Genomic DNA, 17,389 nt, shown 5'->3' with positions numbered 1-17,389 from the left:
CAATGATGGACTTGTACTTCAAGGTCTCCCTGTACATCAGTGCTCCTAACATCTCTCTTAATTACTTAATGTTTTCTATTAGCATTTGACTTCTTAAAGTGCATTACCTCACACTTGTTTGATTTAAATTCTATTGCCACCGCTATGCCCAACTTTCTTGCTAATCATTACCCCTCTGTATTCTTAGATAAACGTCTACTTTCTGCAGCTCTCCCAATTCTTGTGTTGCCTGCTAACTTACTAAACATTCCCATCAAGGTTATTTATACATGTTATATTCAAGTTATAATATACAGTGGATTCTGGTTAATTGGGGCAGCTGCTTCTCTGGGAGAACTCTTAAAGAACAAAAACTAATCAAGAAAACAGGCAGGATTTGCTACATCTATTTGGGACACTACGCTGCTTAATTGGGCAGAAGATTGTTGCCAAACAGTTTCTAGTACTAGAAAACTGGTTAACTAGCATCAGTCATGTGCACCCATGTGGCCATGAGACTCTACACTGTGCTTAGAACGAACAGCTTTGAAATAGCATCAGTTACGGAAGTTTGTGTTCAAAATAGTCATTTTTGTCACTGATAGATGGCGAGAAATAAGCAGTAAAACAATTCAGAGCAGTTTTGCTCATTGTGGTTTCAAGCATTCAGGCTTGGAGACACCAGAAACTGCCGTTGGACACTGCAGAGCAAACAGTTTTTAAAACAGCATCAGTGGCGTGTGTTTGTATTATATATCATTTGAGCTGGCGGATTCCAATTCAAAAATTAGTGAATTTTGCTAATTTTATTTTTCTTTTATTTTGACTTTATGCAGGAAGACAATTAAGGTAGTCTATTATATGCACTAGGTGTCTGTGCCAATTTTGTTCATTTACAGCCAACCAAAAACACAGCAGTGATTAATTCTTCTGTTGATAACTACTAGGAACTAATACACAGTTTTATAATACTGTAGTAGTATTGGCAGTATTCTAATTTGTTCTGTTTCATTTAAATGCATAATTAATTACTCAGTTAAACAGCAGTTTGTCTTTCTTATGCCCTTTAACAATATCCATGAAATTTCAGCTAACTGGATTAGCCACTTAATTGGGCCAAAATGTACTGGTCCCAATGTATCCAATTAACCAGAAGTATGTTGGAGCTGTGAAAGTATAACCTACTGGAGTTATACAGCATGAAGTGAGACATTACAAACAACTTAAATGTCCAGGGACCAAAAAATATCATTTATACAAAATGGAACATGAATTATACCCTAAAAGTTTTTAAAAAATCATTCAACTCTTTACGGTTAAAACAGCCCCTACCTGTGCTCCCTTCATTGCCATCCAAGGAAGGCTTGATAGATTCTGACGGATTGCTCATTTTAGATTCTATGCAAAACAGAAGAACATGAACAATGAGAGACAATATTCATAAATTATTCATACCAACTCTTCCTCTCTTCTCTCTCATACCAATATTATTACTCAGGAAGGATTACCTAGTAGACTTAACTTCCTTTGATAGTACTAATCAAATGTTAAAAAATAAATCATTCTATTGAAGATCAAATTTATATAGCTTTCCATGTCAATACAGAATTAAGTAGAAATAATAATTCCTGCAGTGATTTCAAGTTCTATTGAAATATTTAAAAAATGCCATTAAAAACAACTTAAGAATGCTATTTATTTAGCAATTTATAATTTGGTTTAGAACACAGTAATACATTTACTTGTATAACTCAAAAACTGAATTACAGAATCATTTTGATATTCTGCCAGTGGAGTAAGGTCAGCTATAGCAATCGAAGCCGGAACTGAAATGTCAAAGCACTCAATGTAAAAAGTACATTCAATTTGCCAAGCAAAAAGGTATCAAACAATAAAATAAGCAAGCTGGTGGTCAAATTCAACAAATACATTTGTAAATTACATCATCACATTTATAAACCTTGTTTTTTAATGTTTATTTTGAACATCACTAGGACAATACTGGCAATTCCTTTGGTGCCCTGATAATCAATCAGGTCACAAATGATCCCAGTCTACTGTCAGTAGCCTCTTCCAGTCTTTCAATTCTCCAAGGAACTTTCAACCTACCTATGATAGGAAAGACTTCAAATATCTCACCATCTAGATCTGAATTCTTTCAGTGAAGTACTCCACCATTCTATCTACCTCCTTTGTAAAACTCATTAAACAACCCCCCCACCCCCACCACACCAACTCTTAATGACTGTATGGTCTTGTGAAAGTTGGCACCCATGAAACTCTGTGAGATGATGCAATAAAAACATGCTTAATAGATGCATTTCATAATTAACAGATGTACAAATCCGCATGGTTTGTGCCTTTTGTCCATTCTGATTAAGATTAAATCTGATGAGTTACAGTTTAATTAAAATGTGCGGATGCACTAGAGTAATTAAAAGTTCAGCTTTTATCTAAACTCAAGGCTGCAAACCGAGAGTCTTTACTACTTGATGCACAAAATTCTAAAGACCATGTAATCTTATTCAGAATTCTGCAGCCAGCAACTCAAGACAGAAAGTAGTAAAATAAAAAATATCAGGCTAGCATTTATACAGTATTATGACTTCAGGAAGCCCCAAAAGAAATTAGCCTTGCATTGCAACTTCATTGAATATCCTGCCCTCAACTCAATAACATGGAATGCCAATATGTTCAGGGACGGGGCAGGAAATTGTATGCATCTGCACACTACACAATTGTCTACAGAACTGCCTATTAGCCATCAACACAATCCAATCCATTGCAGTAGTGGATGCAGAAAGTTTCTTCTGACAACGTCAATTTACTAAATTTAATCACAAGGAAGGTAATCTGCTCGGACTGGTGATAAAATATCCTCCTCGCTGACAATCAACACTGGCACACCTCAGGGGTGTGTGCTTAGCCCACTGCTCTACTCTCTGTATACACATGACTGTGTGGCTAGGCATAGCTCAAATACCATCTATAAATTTGCTGACGATACAACTATTGCTGGCGGAATCTCAGGTAGTGACGAGAGGGCATACAGGAGTGAGATATGCCAACTAGTGGAGTGGTGCCGCAGCAATAACCTGGCACTCAATGTCAGTAAGACGAAAGAGGTGATTGTGGACTTCAGGAAGGTAAGACAAAGGAACACATACCAATCCTCATAGAGGGATCAGAAGTGGAGGGAGTGAGCAGCTTCAAGTTCCTGGGTGTCAATACCTCCCAGGACCTAATCTGGACACAGCATATTGATATAGTAATAAAGGAGGGGATACTTTTGAGTTTGAAGAGATTTGGCATGTCAACAAATACACGCAAAAGCTTCCATACCTATACCATGAAGAGCATTCTGACAGGCTGCATTCAGAATTCAAAAGTCTGGTATGGAGGGGCTTCTGCACAGGACCAAAAAAAGCTGCACAGGGTTGTAAATCCAGTCAGCTCCATCTTGGGTACTGGCCTACAAAGTACCCAGGACATCTTCAGGGAGCAGTGTCATAGAAAGGCAGCGTCCATTATTAAGGGCCTCCAGCACCCAGGGCATGCCCTTTTCTCACTGTTACCATCAGACAGGAGGTACAGAAGCCTGAAGGCACACACTCAGCGATTCAGGAACAGCTTCTTCCCCTCAGCCATCCGATTCCTAAACGGGCATTGAATCTTTGGACACTACCTCACTTTTTAAAGAAAAATACATTATTTCTGTTATTTCATGTTATTTTAATCTATTCAATATACATAACTGATTTACTTATTTCTAATTATTTTATTATTTTTTCTCTCGTTGCTAGATTATGTATTTCACTGAACTGCTGCTGCTAAGTTAACAAATTTTGTATTACATGCCAGTGATAATAAACCTGATTCTGACATTTCTGAAAATAGTTTTAGAACATAGAATAGTACAGCACATTACAGGCCCTTCGGCCCACAATGTTGTGCCAACCCTCAAACCCTGCCTCACATATAACCCCCCACCTTAAATTCCTCCATATACCTGTCTAGTCATCTCTTAAACTTCACTAGTGTATCTACCTCTACCACTGACTCAGACAGTGCATTCCACGCACCAACCACCCTCTGAGTAAAAATCCTTCCTCTAATATCCCCCTTGAACTTCCCACCCCTTACCTTAAAGCCATGTCCTCTTGTATTGAGCAGTGGTGCCCCGGGGAACAGGCACTGGCTGTCCACCATCTATTCCTCTTAATATCTTGTATACCTCTATCATGTCTCCTCTCATCCTCCTTCTCTCCAAAGAGTAAAGCCCTAGCTCCCTTAATCTCTGATCATAATCCATAGTCTGGTAAATCTCCTCTGTACCCTTTCCAATGCTTCCACATCCTTCCTATAGTGAGGCAACCAGAACTGGACACAGTACTCCAAGTGTGGCCTAACCAAAGTTTTATAGAGCTGCATCATTACCCCGCGACTCTTAAACTCTATCCCTCGACTTATGAAAGCTAACACCCCATAACCTTTCTTAACTACCCTATCTACCTGTGAAGCAACTTGCAGTGATCTGTGGACATGTACCCCCAGATCCCTCTGCTCCTCCACACTACCAAGCATCCTGCCATTTACTTTGTACTCTGCCTTGGACTTTGTCCTTCCAAAGTGTACCACCTCACACTTCTCCGGGTTGAACTCCATCTGCCACTTCTCAGCCCACTTCTGCATCCTATCAATGTCTCTCTGCAATCTTCAACAATCCTCTACACTATCTACAACACCACCAACCTTTGTGTCATCTGCAAACTTGCCAACCCACCCATCTACCCCCACATCCAGGTCGTTAATAAAAATCACGAAAAGTAGAGGTCCCAGAACAGATCCTTGTGGGACACCACTAGTCACATCCCTCCAATCTGAATGTACTTCCTCCACCACGACCCTCTGCTTTCTGCAGGCAAGCGAATTCTGAATCCACCTGGCAAAACTTCCCTGGATCCCATGCCTTCTGACTTTCTGAATAAGCCTACCGTGTGGAACCTTGTCAAATGCCTTACTAAAATCCATGTAGATCACATCCACTGCACTACCCTCATCTGTATGCCTGGTCACCCCCTCAAGGAACTCTATCAGGCTTGTTAGACACGATCTGCCCTTCACAAAGCCATGCTGACTGTCCCTGATCAGACTATGATTCTCTAAATGCTCACAGATCCGATCTCTAAGAATCTTTTCCAACAGCTTTCCCACCACAGATGTAAGGCTCACTGGTCTATAATTACCCGGACTATCCCTACCACCTTTTTTTGAACAAGGGGACAACATCTGCCTCCCTCTAATCCTCCGGTACCATTCCCGTGGACAACGAGGACATAAAGATCCTAGCCAGGGGCTCAGCAATCTCTTCCATCGCCTCGTGGAGCAGCCTGGAGAATATTACATCAGGTCCCGGGGACTTATCAGTTCTAATGTATTTTAACAACTCCAACACCTAATCTCCCTTAATAACTACATGCTCCAGAACATCAACCTCACTCATATTGTCCTCACCATCATCAAGTTCCCTCTCATTGGTGAATAGTGAAGAAAAGTATTCATTAAGGACCCCGCTCACTTCCACAGCCTCCAGGAACATCTTCCCACCTTTATCTCTAATCGAACCTATCTTCACTCCTGTCATCCTTTGGTTCTTCACATAATCGAAGAATGCCTTGGGGTTTTCCTTTAGCCTACTCGCCAAGGCCTTCTCATGCCCCCTTCTTGCTCTCCTCAGCCCCTTCTTAAGCTCCTGTCTTGCTACCCTATATTCCTCAATAGACCCATCTGACCCTTGCTTCCTAAACCTCATGTATGCTGTCTTCTTCCACATGACTAGATTTTCCACCTCACTTGTCACCCATGGTTCTTTCACCCTACCATTCTCTATCTTCCTCACCGGGACAAATTTATCCCTAATATCCTGCGAGAGATCCCTAAACATCGACCAGATGTCCATAGTACATTTCCCTGCAAAAACATCATCCCAATTCACACCCGCAAGCTCTAGCCTTATAGCCTCATAATCTGCCCTTCCCCAGTTAAAAATTTTCCTGTCCTCTCTGATTCTATCCATTTCCATGATAATGCTAAAGGCCAGGGAGCGGATGCTCACCCACTGAGAGATCTGGTTCGTTACCCAGATGCTCACCCACTGAGAGATCTGGTTCGTTACCTAATATTAGATCTAGTATGGCATTCCCCCTAGTCGGCCTGTCAACATACTGTGACAGGAGTCCGTCCTGGACACACTTAACAAACTCTGCCCCATCTAAACCCTTGGAACTAATCAGCTGCCAATCAATATTAGGGAAGTTAAAGTCACCCATGATAACAACCTTGTTATTTTTGCACCTTTCCAAAATCTGCCTCCCAATCAGCTCCTTGGTATCTCTGCTGCTACCAAGGGGCCTATAGAATACTCCCAATAGAGTAACTGCTCCCTTCCTGTTCCTGACTTCCACCCATACTGACTTAAAAGAGGATCCCGCTACAATACCCACCCTTTCTGTAGCTGTAATAGCAGCCCTGACCAGTAATGACACCCCTCCTCCCCTTTCCCCCCTCTCTATCCCTTTTAAAGCACTGAAATCCAGGAATATTGAGAATCCATTCCTGCCCTGGTGCCAGCCAAATAATATCCTATCACATTACAATTAGAGTGAACTGAACAAACTTTTTTAAAATTGTCATTTTCAATTCAAACATCAACTAAGACCACTGTTTTTTTCACTTAAGATTTAGCAGCAAAATTTCTTCAATAGCAAAGCAAATATACAAAATATAATTAGGAGTTAAATAAATGCACATGACTAACATTTCCCCCAAGTTAAATCTTAATAAAAACTGACTGATAAAAAGCACTGCATACTACCAAAACTTATTCAGATGTAAATCAATGGGTATGAGATATTAATCACCAGCATGCAAATACTAATGCAAATTCCATATCTTGATTAATCAATTAAGCACCTCCTTGCATTAAATTCACCCCCTTCAAATGGCAAATTTGGTTTGCCCATGATGATGATTAAAAGGTTTAAAAGAGCAAGAAAAGAGGAGCAGGTGGAGAAAAAAAAACTCTGAAGTTTATGAAGGCTTAGGCAATTTTGGCAATAAGAAAGATGTTACAGGGTCCTCGGTGCTAATGCACTTGGCTGGTTTTCAACTGTCAGGGAGCAGAGACCATATAATTCTCTTATTTTCACTACTAAATGAAAATAAGGATTGCAGCTACTGATTTCCATAATGTAGTGTAATCAGCGCTTCCATAAGGCATTAATAATGCACATCTCTGTTCTATTAACAAGCTGGCAACTTCTCTGATGTCTGAGTGAAACTCGTTCTGCATACAATTAAGCGTACTGTTCAATTTATTAAAAAGGTATCAGAATATTTGCATGTTAATTGCCAAGTTCAAAAATAATTCAACATTAACAGCTCAATTCATTAAATTAAAACAGGAGCAATGTGTATTTGATTTTAATATTTTCCCCAAAAAAATATTTCCACAAGCATAACGTTCCTGCAAACTATTAGGTTAACATATATAATACAGCAAACAATTGTTATTTCTGAAAATCCCTTTTGTAAAATAAATTTCCTCCACCTCAAAAGTTTGCAAGCTGAGAAGTTGCCAGAATATTCAATAACAATTTACTGAGAAAATGTATATGTAGTAGTCTTCAATGAAATAAGTGTAATTGTACCAATGTGCAGACAATTGTGCAAATATGGTTATCTGAACCAGGTTTGTCATACTAGATTTGTAACACATTCCCAAAAATATGATACTCTCCAAATGAACCTAAAACATAATCTGCAATTAGTATATTTCTTGATGAAAGCTATATTACTGTTCTTGTATGGAATCTGGTGTCAGAAGTCTTGCTCCCCTAAATTGAACTGATACTCAAGCACACATGGCTAAGGCACCAAGTGCCAAATTCAACTACAGAATATAGTGTATTATTATCCAGAAGCCTTCATAATTCTCTGCCAAAAATACTTCACTGCTCCTACCTTCTGTTCTTAAATTTTCTGGATCTACTGTAGTCAGATATGCCCATCCTTGCAAACCGCAGTCCAAAATCCTCCATTCAGGTTTTTGTCCACCACAGTACAAACTCTCAATTATCCAGAGAGGAACATAACAGAATGCCTCAATTGTTGTACAAATATACAAACAACACAAAGGACAGGTTCCTTAAGGTAGTTTTAGCTGTGGGTGGTAATGGGGACAAGCCCAATGGCATACATCTCAGACAACCAAGTACAGCTCCAGGCCTTCACATGCGGCTTAGCTACTAAGCCCAGCGGAACTGTTTCTATAGACAGGAGAAGGGGCAAAGGCAGGGTTATTGGTGCCTTAAAACCAGTCACGTCAGAAAGATCGGGTTCATCAGCTGTGGTAGGCAGCTCATCTAGGAAAAGGAAAACTCTGATCTTAAACCTCCACTGTTTTGCAGCTATACCAACTTATAGGGAAGGCTTCGGGAGTAAACTGCAAGGTAAAAATCTGGAGCTGGAGTCCAGAATACAGTCTTACGTGGAGTTCAGTGCTGACTGGCAACCACCACGACACTGCAGTACCAAACTGTATCGGTCTCCTTTGGGTTCATCAGATGTGTGGAGAGGGGGAGCTTGCTACATAATACATTGGAGCAGAATTAGGCTATTCAGCCCATCAAGTCTGCTCGACAATTCCATCATGGCTGATCCCAGATCCCACTCAACTCTATACACCTGCCTTCTCACCCTACACTTTGATGCTCTGACCGATCAGGAAACTATCAACTTTTGCCTTAAACATACCCTTGGACTTTGCCTCCACCACAGTCTGCGGCAAAGCATTCCACAGATTCACTACTCTCTAGCTAAAAAAAATTCTTCCTTACCTCTGTTCTGGGGCTGAGGCTGATCTCTTTAGTTCTGGATAGCCCCATCATAGGAAATATCCTCTCCACATCCAACCTATCTAGTCCTTTCAACATTCGGTAGGTTTCAATGAAACCCTCCAGCATTCCAATGAGTACAGGCCCAAAGGTGCCAAATGCTCCTCACATGTTAACTCCTTCATTCCCAGAATCATCCTCATGAACCTCCTCTGGACTCTCTCCAATGACAACATATTCTTTCTGATAATATGGGGCCCCAAGACTGTTGACAACACTCCAACTGTGGCCTAACTAATGTCTTATAAAGGCTCTGCTTTATCTCCTTGCTTTTATATTCTATTCTCCTTGAAATAAATGCCAACATTGCATTTGCCTTTTTTACCACAAACTCAACCTGTAAATTAGCCTTCTGGAAATCTTGCACAAGGACTCCCAAGTCCCTCTGAATCTCAGATGTTTGAACCTTCTCCCCACTTAGATAACTGTCTGCACTATTATTCCTTTTACCAAAATGCATTATCATACATCTCTCAACACTGCATTCCATCTGCCACTTTTTTGCTCATTCTTCCAATTTGTCTAAGTCCTGCTGCAATCGCATTGCTTCCTCAGCACTACCTACCCCTCCAACTATCTTCGTATCATCAGCAAACTTTACTACAAAGCCATCAATTCCTCATTCTTCGTCAACAAACCTGGATTTTAAAAGCTTCTCAATCATTCAAGCCATGAAAAAGACATCACGGACGCACGCACAGACAGATGCACACGCACAGACTCGCACACACACAGTCACACACCAAAAAAAAACAAAGCCATCAATTCCATTATCCAAACCACTGACAAAACAATGTCAAAAGTAGCGGTCCCAATACTGACCCCTGAGGAACACCACTAGTCACAGGCAACCAATCAGAAAAGGCCCCTTTTATTCCCACTCACTGCCTCCTGCCTGTCAGCCATCCTTCTCTCCATGACAGTACCTTTCCTGTAATGCCATAGGATTTTATTAAGCAGCCTCACGTATGGCACCCTATCGAATGCCTTCTGAAAATCCAAGTAAATAACATCCACTGCCTCTCCCTCGTCCACCCTGCTTGTTACTTCGTCAACAAACTCTTATAGATTTGTCAGGCAAGATTTTTTTTTGACAGAAACCATGCTGGCTTTGACTTATTTTATCATTAATCTTCAAGTACCCCAAAACCTCCTTAATAATAGACCCCAACACATTCCTAACCACTGACATTAGGCTAACTGGCCTATAATTTCCTTTCTTTTGCCATCCTCCCTTCTTAAAGAGTGGAGTGACATTTGCAATCTTCCAGTCCTCCAAGGCCATGTCTGAATCAAGAGATTCTTGAAAGATCATAACCAATGCATCTGCTATTTCTTCAGCAACTCTCGCAGGACTCTGGTATGTATCCATCTGGTCCAGGTGACTTGTCCACCTTTTTCCAAGCAAGTTTTCCTTTATAATAGCAATGGCACACACAACTGCTCCCTGACGCTCATGGACCTCTGGCACATTGTTAGTGTCTTCCACAGTGAAGACAGATGCAAAGTACTCATTAAGTTCATCTTACATTTCTTTGTCCCCCATTATTACCACACCAGCATCATTTTCACTGGTCCAATATCAACTCTTGCCTCTCTTTTATTCTTTATATAACTGAAAAAAAAACCTTTCGGTACCCCACTTTATATTATAGGCTAGTTTGCCCTCATACTTCATTTTTGTTTTCCTTCTTATAGCTTTTTTAGTTGCCTTTTGCTGGATTTTAAAAGCTTCTCAATCATCCAACTTCCCACTTACTTTTGCTACCATACATACTCCTTCTTTGGCTTTTATGCAGTCTTTAATTTCCTTTGTCAGCCGCAGTTGCCTACCCCTGCCATTTGAGAACTTCTTCCTCTGGGACATATCTATCCTGCGCCTTGTGAACTATTCTCAGAAACTTCAGCCGCCTCTGCTCTGCTGTCTTCCCCAGGAGTATCCTCCTCCAATCCACCTTGGCAAATTCCTTTCTAATGCCTCTATAATTCCCTTTATTCCACTGTGATACTGATACATGCAACATATGCGTCTGCCTCTCCAACTATAGTATGAATTCAATCATATTATGATCACTACCTCCTAAAGGTTCCTTGACATTAAGCTCCCTAATAAGATCTGGGTTATTACACAACACCCAATCTATGATAGCCTCTCCAAGTAGGCTCAAGTACAAGCTGCTCTAAAAAGCCATTTCACAGGCATTCAACAAATTCCCTCTCTTGCCATCTGACACCAACCCACTGTTAACAATCCCCTTGCATATTGAACTCCCCATTACAACTGCGTCATTACCTTTGTTATACGCCTTTTCCAGCTCCCTTTGCAATCTCAACCCCACATCCTGGCTACTATTTGGAGGCCTATATATGATTCCCTTTGAGGTCCTGCATCTCAGCTTCCTTCCTAATTCCTGTGTTCTTTTTTCAGGACCTCCTCCTTTTTTCTACCCATGTCGTTGGAACCAATATGTACAATGACTTCTGGGCGCTCACCCTCTTATTTCAGGATATTGTGGATACGTCTAGAAACATCGCAGACCCTAGCACCTTGGAGGCAAACTACCATTTGTATTTCCTTTTCGCATCCACCAAATCGCCTATCTGCCCCCGACTAGAGTCCCCCATTACTGCTGCCATCCTCTTCAATTCCCTACCCTTCTGAGCTACAGAGCCAGCCTCCGTGTCAGAGGCGCAGCCACAGTTGCTTCCCCCAGGAAGGTCATCCCCCCCCAACTGTACTCAAAATGGAGTTCTTATTGTTGAGGAGGGCAGCCACAGGGATGCTCTCCACTATCTGATGTTCTCCCTTCCCTCTCCTGACAGTCAGCCATTTATCAGTCTCCTGCAGCCTTGGGATGACTATCTCCCTGTAGCTCTTGTCTATCACTGCTTCACTTTCCCGAAGAAGCTCAAGGTCATCGAACTGCAGCTCCAGTTCCGACACAGTCTCTAAGCTGAATCTCTCTGCACCTGCTGCAGATGTGGCCAGCGGGAAGGCTAGAAGTCCCTGGAAATCCCACATCTGTCATCCAGAGCAGAACACTGGCTCTGTAGACATACCCTCTATTCTCTCAATATTTAATTATGAAATAAGGAATGAGCTTACCGACTTACCTTGCCTGCGCCTGTTGAGCCAAAGGCTTACTAGTCTGCCTCAGACTACTTCAATGACGACCTCTCCCACGATGACCACTCTGCTAGGTGGCACCCCTCTTTTATAGAGACTGGGTTTTTAAAGTGGGCAGCAGCTTGCTCTTCATATCGTACAGCTCAGGCTTGTGTACCTATACGGCTAGGATGCAATATCCATGGTCAACTCTAACTGACAGAGGCCTCGGCTCAGCACAAAGAATAAGCACAAGGCATTCTGCAGATGCTGAAAATCTAGAGCAATGCACACAAAATGCTAGAGGAACTCAGCAAGTTAGACAGCATCTAAGGGGGAAAATAAACAATGGATATTTAGGGCTGAAACATGTCATTAGGACTGCAGCCTGAAACGTCGACTGTTAATTCCTCTCCATTGATATTGCCTAACTTACTGAGTTCCTCCAGCATATGGCGTGTGTGTGAGACAACAGAAAGGAGCCCAGGAAGCAATGTAACAGTGAGTTTCACCTCAGTGTTCAGCACTATCTACATTATCACTTGACGCACAAAACAAGTTTGCTGCAGAATGTCCCACTGCAAACCACCCAAAGATATGTCCACCCAAATAAATACTCAACGACCTTCTCAGCCTTAATCCTTACCACAATTTTGCCCAGTTACCTGACTCAGTTTATCTGCTGCTGAAACCCTAAATTAACTGTTCTAAGGCTCCAAAGTAAATAGTTTGAAATACCCCTGCAGAAAATGTGTTAATGTTTCAGATCAACTACCTTTCATCCAAAATAACTTAAAAGACCGAGAACAAGTATGTGGGGGAGGTGAGACTGCTGCCAAGAGACAAAAATGGAATATTTATGATTAGCTAAAGACTAGCAGAGGCTGAATAACACAATTGGTTGCTATCCAGCCGAAAGAGAATGGCAAGGATTTAGTGAGGTACAAAGGGAAAACAGCAAATGAAAACTGAAATTATCAGACAAGGGGGAAAGAAAGAGAAATCCATAAATGTGCCTAATTAGAAGATGAGATACCAAATGCAAGACTCAGCAAGTGGAATGGAGAATAAAAGCTGACTAGATACTTGGAGTAATCCATATGGACCAAATTGAAATTGTAATTGATTTACCATTATCACATGTACCAAGGTAGAGTGAAAAGCTCATCTATTTACTGTTCCTAAAGATCAATTCATTACAGTGCATTGCAGGTAGACACAATAAGGCACAAGATCATAATGAGGTAGACTGTGAGGTTAAGAGTACTAAAGAACTATTTAATAGTCTTTTAAAACACAAGTAGGGCCTGTCATGACTTGTCTGCGGAGCAAGTTAAAGACAGCTCCTTGTGGACTTTACACACCAGTTTCAAAAAGCAAACAGGGCCCATCAGGACCTGTCTGCAGATGAGGATTACTTGGCTTAATAGTAACTGGGATTAATTTGCAAGGGCCAATAAAATGAAGCAAGGTTTGAGGAGAGAGGCCATTGGTGGAGTGACCATTGTACAAATGGACAGTGTTCAGAATGGTCAGACTTTGGCTCAACAGGCTTGGGCAAGGACAGGCACAGGCTAGAACTTAAATTTGAGAAGCTAAAAGGTATAACAGGTGTAGTTCAGGTGGTAGAATGCTCCTCCCATGAGATGAGGGACTTCAGGGTACATAAAAGTCTCCCTACACTATACTAGACTATACCCACAGGAAGTACACCTAACTTCAGCTCCTGATTGACAAAGTCAAGAAATTGGAGCTAAAGCTGGATGCACTCAGGACCAACTGGGAGGCTGAATACTTAATAGATGAGTCTATTAGTGAGATGGTCACACCCAGAGTGCAGGCTTCAGGTAGTAAATGGGTGACCATAATCAATGCAGAGTTCCACTATGGGCATTCCACTAAGCATCAAGTATACCCCTTTGGAAACTGCTGAGAAGGGTTAACCTATCAGGGCACAGCAGCAGCAGTAGCAGTCAGGCCAGCGGAACTGTGCTAGCTCTGAGGCTCAACAGGGAAGGATAAGGTCATGCACAGAAAGCATAGGGAGTACGAGAAATGGCTGAAGAATAGGACCTCTCTATACTACTCTCAGTGTCATGTGCTGGTCGGGGCAGGAATAGGATGATGGTACAAATGAATGGGAGGCTGAGGAATTGGTGCAGGAGGCAGGGTTTTAGACCTCTGGATCATTGGAATCTCTTCTTGGGAAGGTATGACCTGTACAAAAATAATAACAGGTTACACCTGAACCTGAAGGGACCATATCCACGTGGCCAGATTTGCTAGAGCTGTTACAGTGGGTTTATACTAAGGTAGCAGGAGGATGGGAACCAGAGTGACAGGGCTGAGAATGGGTCAGTTGGTATACAAGTCGATACAGTGTTTTGTGAGACCAAGGATGGACAGGCAGAAGATAGGGCAAAATTGCAGTCAGGGGGAATATTTTAAGTGCAACATGGGGGAAAAGTCAAAAAGGATGATGAATAGGACAGAAAGTCCAAACACGAGGAAATGTGCAGATGCTGGAAATTCAAGTAACACACACAAAATGCTGGTGAAATGCAGCAGGCCAGGCAGCATCTATAGGAAGAAGTACAGTCGATGTTTCGGGCCAAGATCCTTCGTCAGGACTAACTAAAAGAAGAGATAGTAAGAGATTTGAAAGTGGGAGGGGCAGGGGGAGATCCGAAATGATAGGAAAAGACAGGAGGGGAGGGATGGAGCTAAGAGCTGGAAAGTTGATTGGCAAAAGGGATACGAGGCTGGAGAAGGGAGAGGATCATGGGACGGGAGGCCTACGAAAAAAGAAAGGGGGAGGGGAGCACCAGAAGAAGATGGAGAGCAGGCAAGGAGTGATTGTGAGAGGGACAGAGAAAAAAAGGAAAAAATGCTAAATAAATAAATAAACACATACATACATACATAAATAAGGGATGGAGTAGGAAGGGGAGGAGGGGCATTAATGCAAATTAGAGAAGTCAATGTTCAAGCCATCAGGTTGGAGGCGACCCAGACAGAATATAAGGTGTTGTTCCTCCAACCTGAGTGTGGCTTCAGCTTGATAATAGAGGAGGCCACGGATAGACATAACAGAATGGGAATGGGACATGGAATTAAAATGTGTAGCCACTGGGAGATCCTGCTTTCTCTGGCGGACAGAGCATAGGTGTTCAGCGGAACAGTCTCCCAGTCTGCATCAGGTCTCGCCAACATATAAAAGGCCGCATCGTGAGCACCGGACACAGTATATCACACCAGCCGACTCACAGGTGAAATGTCGCCTCACCTGGAAGGACTGTCTGGGCCCTGAATGGTGGTGAGGGAGGAAGTGTAAGGGCATGTGCAGCACTTGTTCCGTTTGCAAGGATAAGTGCCAGGAGGGAGATCGGTGGGAAGGGATGGGGTGGGGGGAACAAATGGACAAGGGAGTCACGTAGGGAGCGATCCCTGTGGAAAGCAGAAGGGCGGGGGGAGGGAAAGATGTGCTTGGTGGTGGGATCCTGTCGGAGGTGTCGGAAGTTACGTTGAATTATGTTGGACCTGGAGGTTGGTGGGGTGGTAGGTGAGGACAAGGGGAACCCTATCCCTAGCGGGGTGGCGGGAGGATGGGGTGAGAGCAGATATGCATGAAATGGGAGAGATACGTTTGAGAGCAAAGTTGATGGTGGAGGAAGGGAAGCCCCTTTCTTTAAAAAAGGAAGACATCTCCTTCGTCCTGGAATGAAAAGCCTCATCCTGACAGCAGATGCGGCAGAGACGGAGGAATTGCGAAAAGGGGATGGCATTTTTGCAAGAGACAGGGTGAGAAGAGGAATAGTCCCTGTAGCTGTGAGAGTCCGTAGGCTTAGACATCAGCAGATAAGCTGTCTCCAGAGATATAGACAGAAAGATCAAGAAAGGGGAGGGAGGTTTCCGAAATGGATCCCGCGAATTAACCTCGTGAACCTACGCTGCACTCCCTCAATAGCAAAAATGTCCTTCCTCAAATTTGGAGACCAAAACTGCACACAATACTCCATGTGTGGTCTCACCAGGGCCCTGTACAGCTGCAGAATGACCTCTTTGCTCCTATACTCAATTCTCCTCGTTATGAAGGCCAGCATACCATTAGCTTTCTTCACTGCCTGCTGTAGCTGCATGCTTGCTTTCAGTGACTAATATACAAGAACACCCAGTTCTCGTTGTACTTCCCCTTTTCCTAACTTGACTCCATTTAGGTAATAATCTGCCTTCCTGTTCTTACCACCAAAGTGGATAACCTCACATTTATCCACATTAAACTGCATCTGCCATGCATCCACCCACTCACCCAGCCTGTCCAAGTCACCCTGCATTCTCATAACATCCTCCTCACATTTCACACTGCCACCCAGCTTTGTGTCATCTGCAAATTTGCTAATGTTACTTTTAATCCCTTCATCTAAATCATTAATGTATATTGTAAACAGCTGTGGTCCCAGCACTGAACCCTGCGGTACCCCACTGGTCACCGCCAGCCATTGGGAAAGGGACCTATTAATCGCTACTCTTTGTTTCCTGTCAGCCAGCCAATTTTCAATCCATGTCAATACTCTGCCCCCAATACCATGTGTGCCCTAATTTTGCCCACTAATCTCCACGTGGGACTTTATCAAAGGCTTTCTGAAAGTCCAGGTACACTACATCCACTGCTCTCCCTTGTCCATTTTCATAGTTACATGCTCAAAAAATTCCAGAAGATTAGTCACGATTTCCCCTTCGTAAATCCATGCTGACTCAGACCGATCCCGTTACTGCTATCCAAATGTGTCGTCATTTCATCTTTTATAATTGACTCCAGCATCTTTCCCACCACTGACGTCAGGCTAACCGGTCTATAACTCCCTGTTTTTTCTCTCCTTCCTTTCTTGAAAAGTGGAACAACATTAGCCACCCTTCAATCCACAGGAACTGATCCTGAATCTACAGAACATTGGAAAATGATTACCAATGCATCTATGATTTCTAAAGCCACCTCCTTAAGCACCCTGGGATGCAGACCATCAGGTCCCAGGGACGTATCAGCGTTCAGACTCAACAGTCTATCCAACACCATTTCCTGCCTAATACAAATTTCCTTCAGTTCATCCATTACCCTAGGTCCTTTGGCCACTATTATATCTGGGAGATTGTTTGTGTCTTCCCTAGTGAACCTGTTCAACTCGTCTGCCATTTCCTTGTTCCCCATAATAAATTCACCCGTTTCCGTCTTCAAGGACCCAATTTTGGTTCAAACTATTTTTTTTTCCTTTTACTATCCTCCTTTATATTCTTGGCTAGTTTACCTTCATACTTCATTTTTTCTCTGCGTATTGCCTTTTTAGTTATGCTC

General features: G+C 42.4%; 1 protein-coding gene across 5 annotated transcripts in view; it reads right to left on the bottom strand.

The window, feature by feature from the left end:
* Window positions 1–17,389, bottom strand: part of LOC134347951 (POU domain, class 2, transcription factor 1-like) — a 179,877-nt gene that overhangs the window by 124,366 nt on the left and 38,122 nt on the right. For all 5 annotated transcript variants that reach the window (XM_063050621.1, XM_063050624.1, XM_063050620.1 and 2 more), the window contains one exon: window positions 1,312–1,377. In XM_063050621.1, coding sequence (XP_062906691.1) covers window positions 1,312–1,377 — 66 coding nt within the window. The remainder of the gene's footprint in view (window positions 1–1,311; window positions 1,378–17,389) is intronic.

The sequence above is a fragment of the Mobula hypostoma genome, chromosome 6, assembly GCF_963921235.1.
Source record: "Mobula hypostoma chromosome 6, sMobHyp1.1, whole genome shotgun sequence".
In the NCBI taxonomy this organism is placed as follows: Eukaryota; Metazoa; Chordata; class Chondrichthyes; order Myliobatiformes; family Myliobatidae; genus Mobula; species Mobula hypostoma.
Note: the sequence above shows the minus strand (reverse complement) of the source record. Positions and strands in the feature narration are given on the sequence as shown.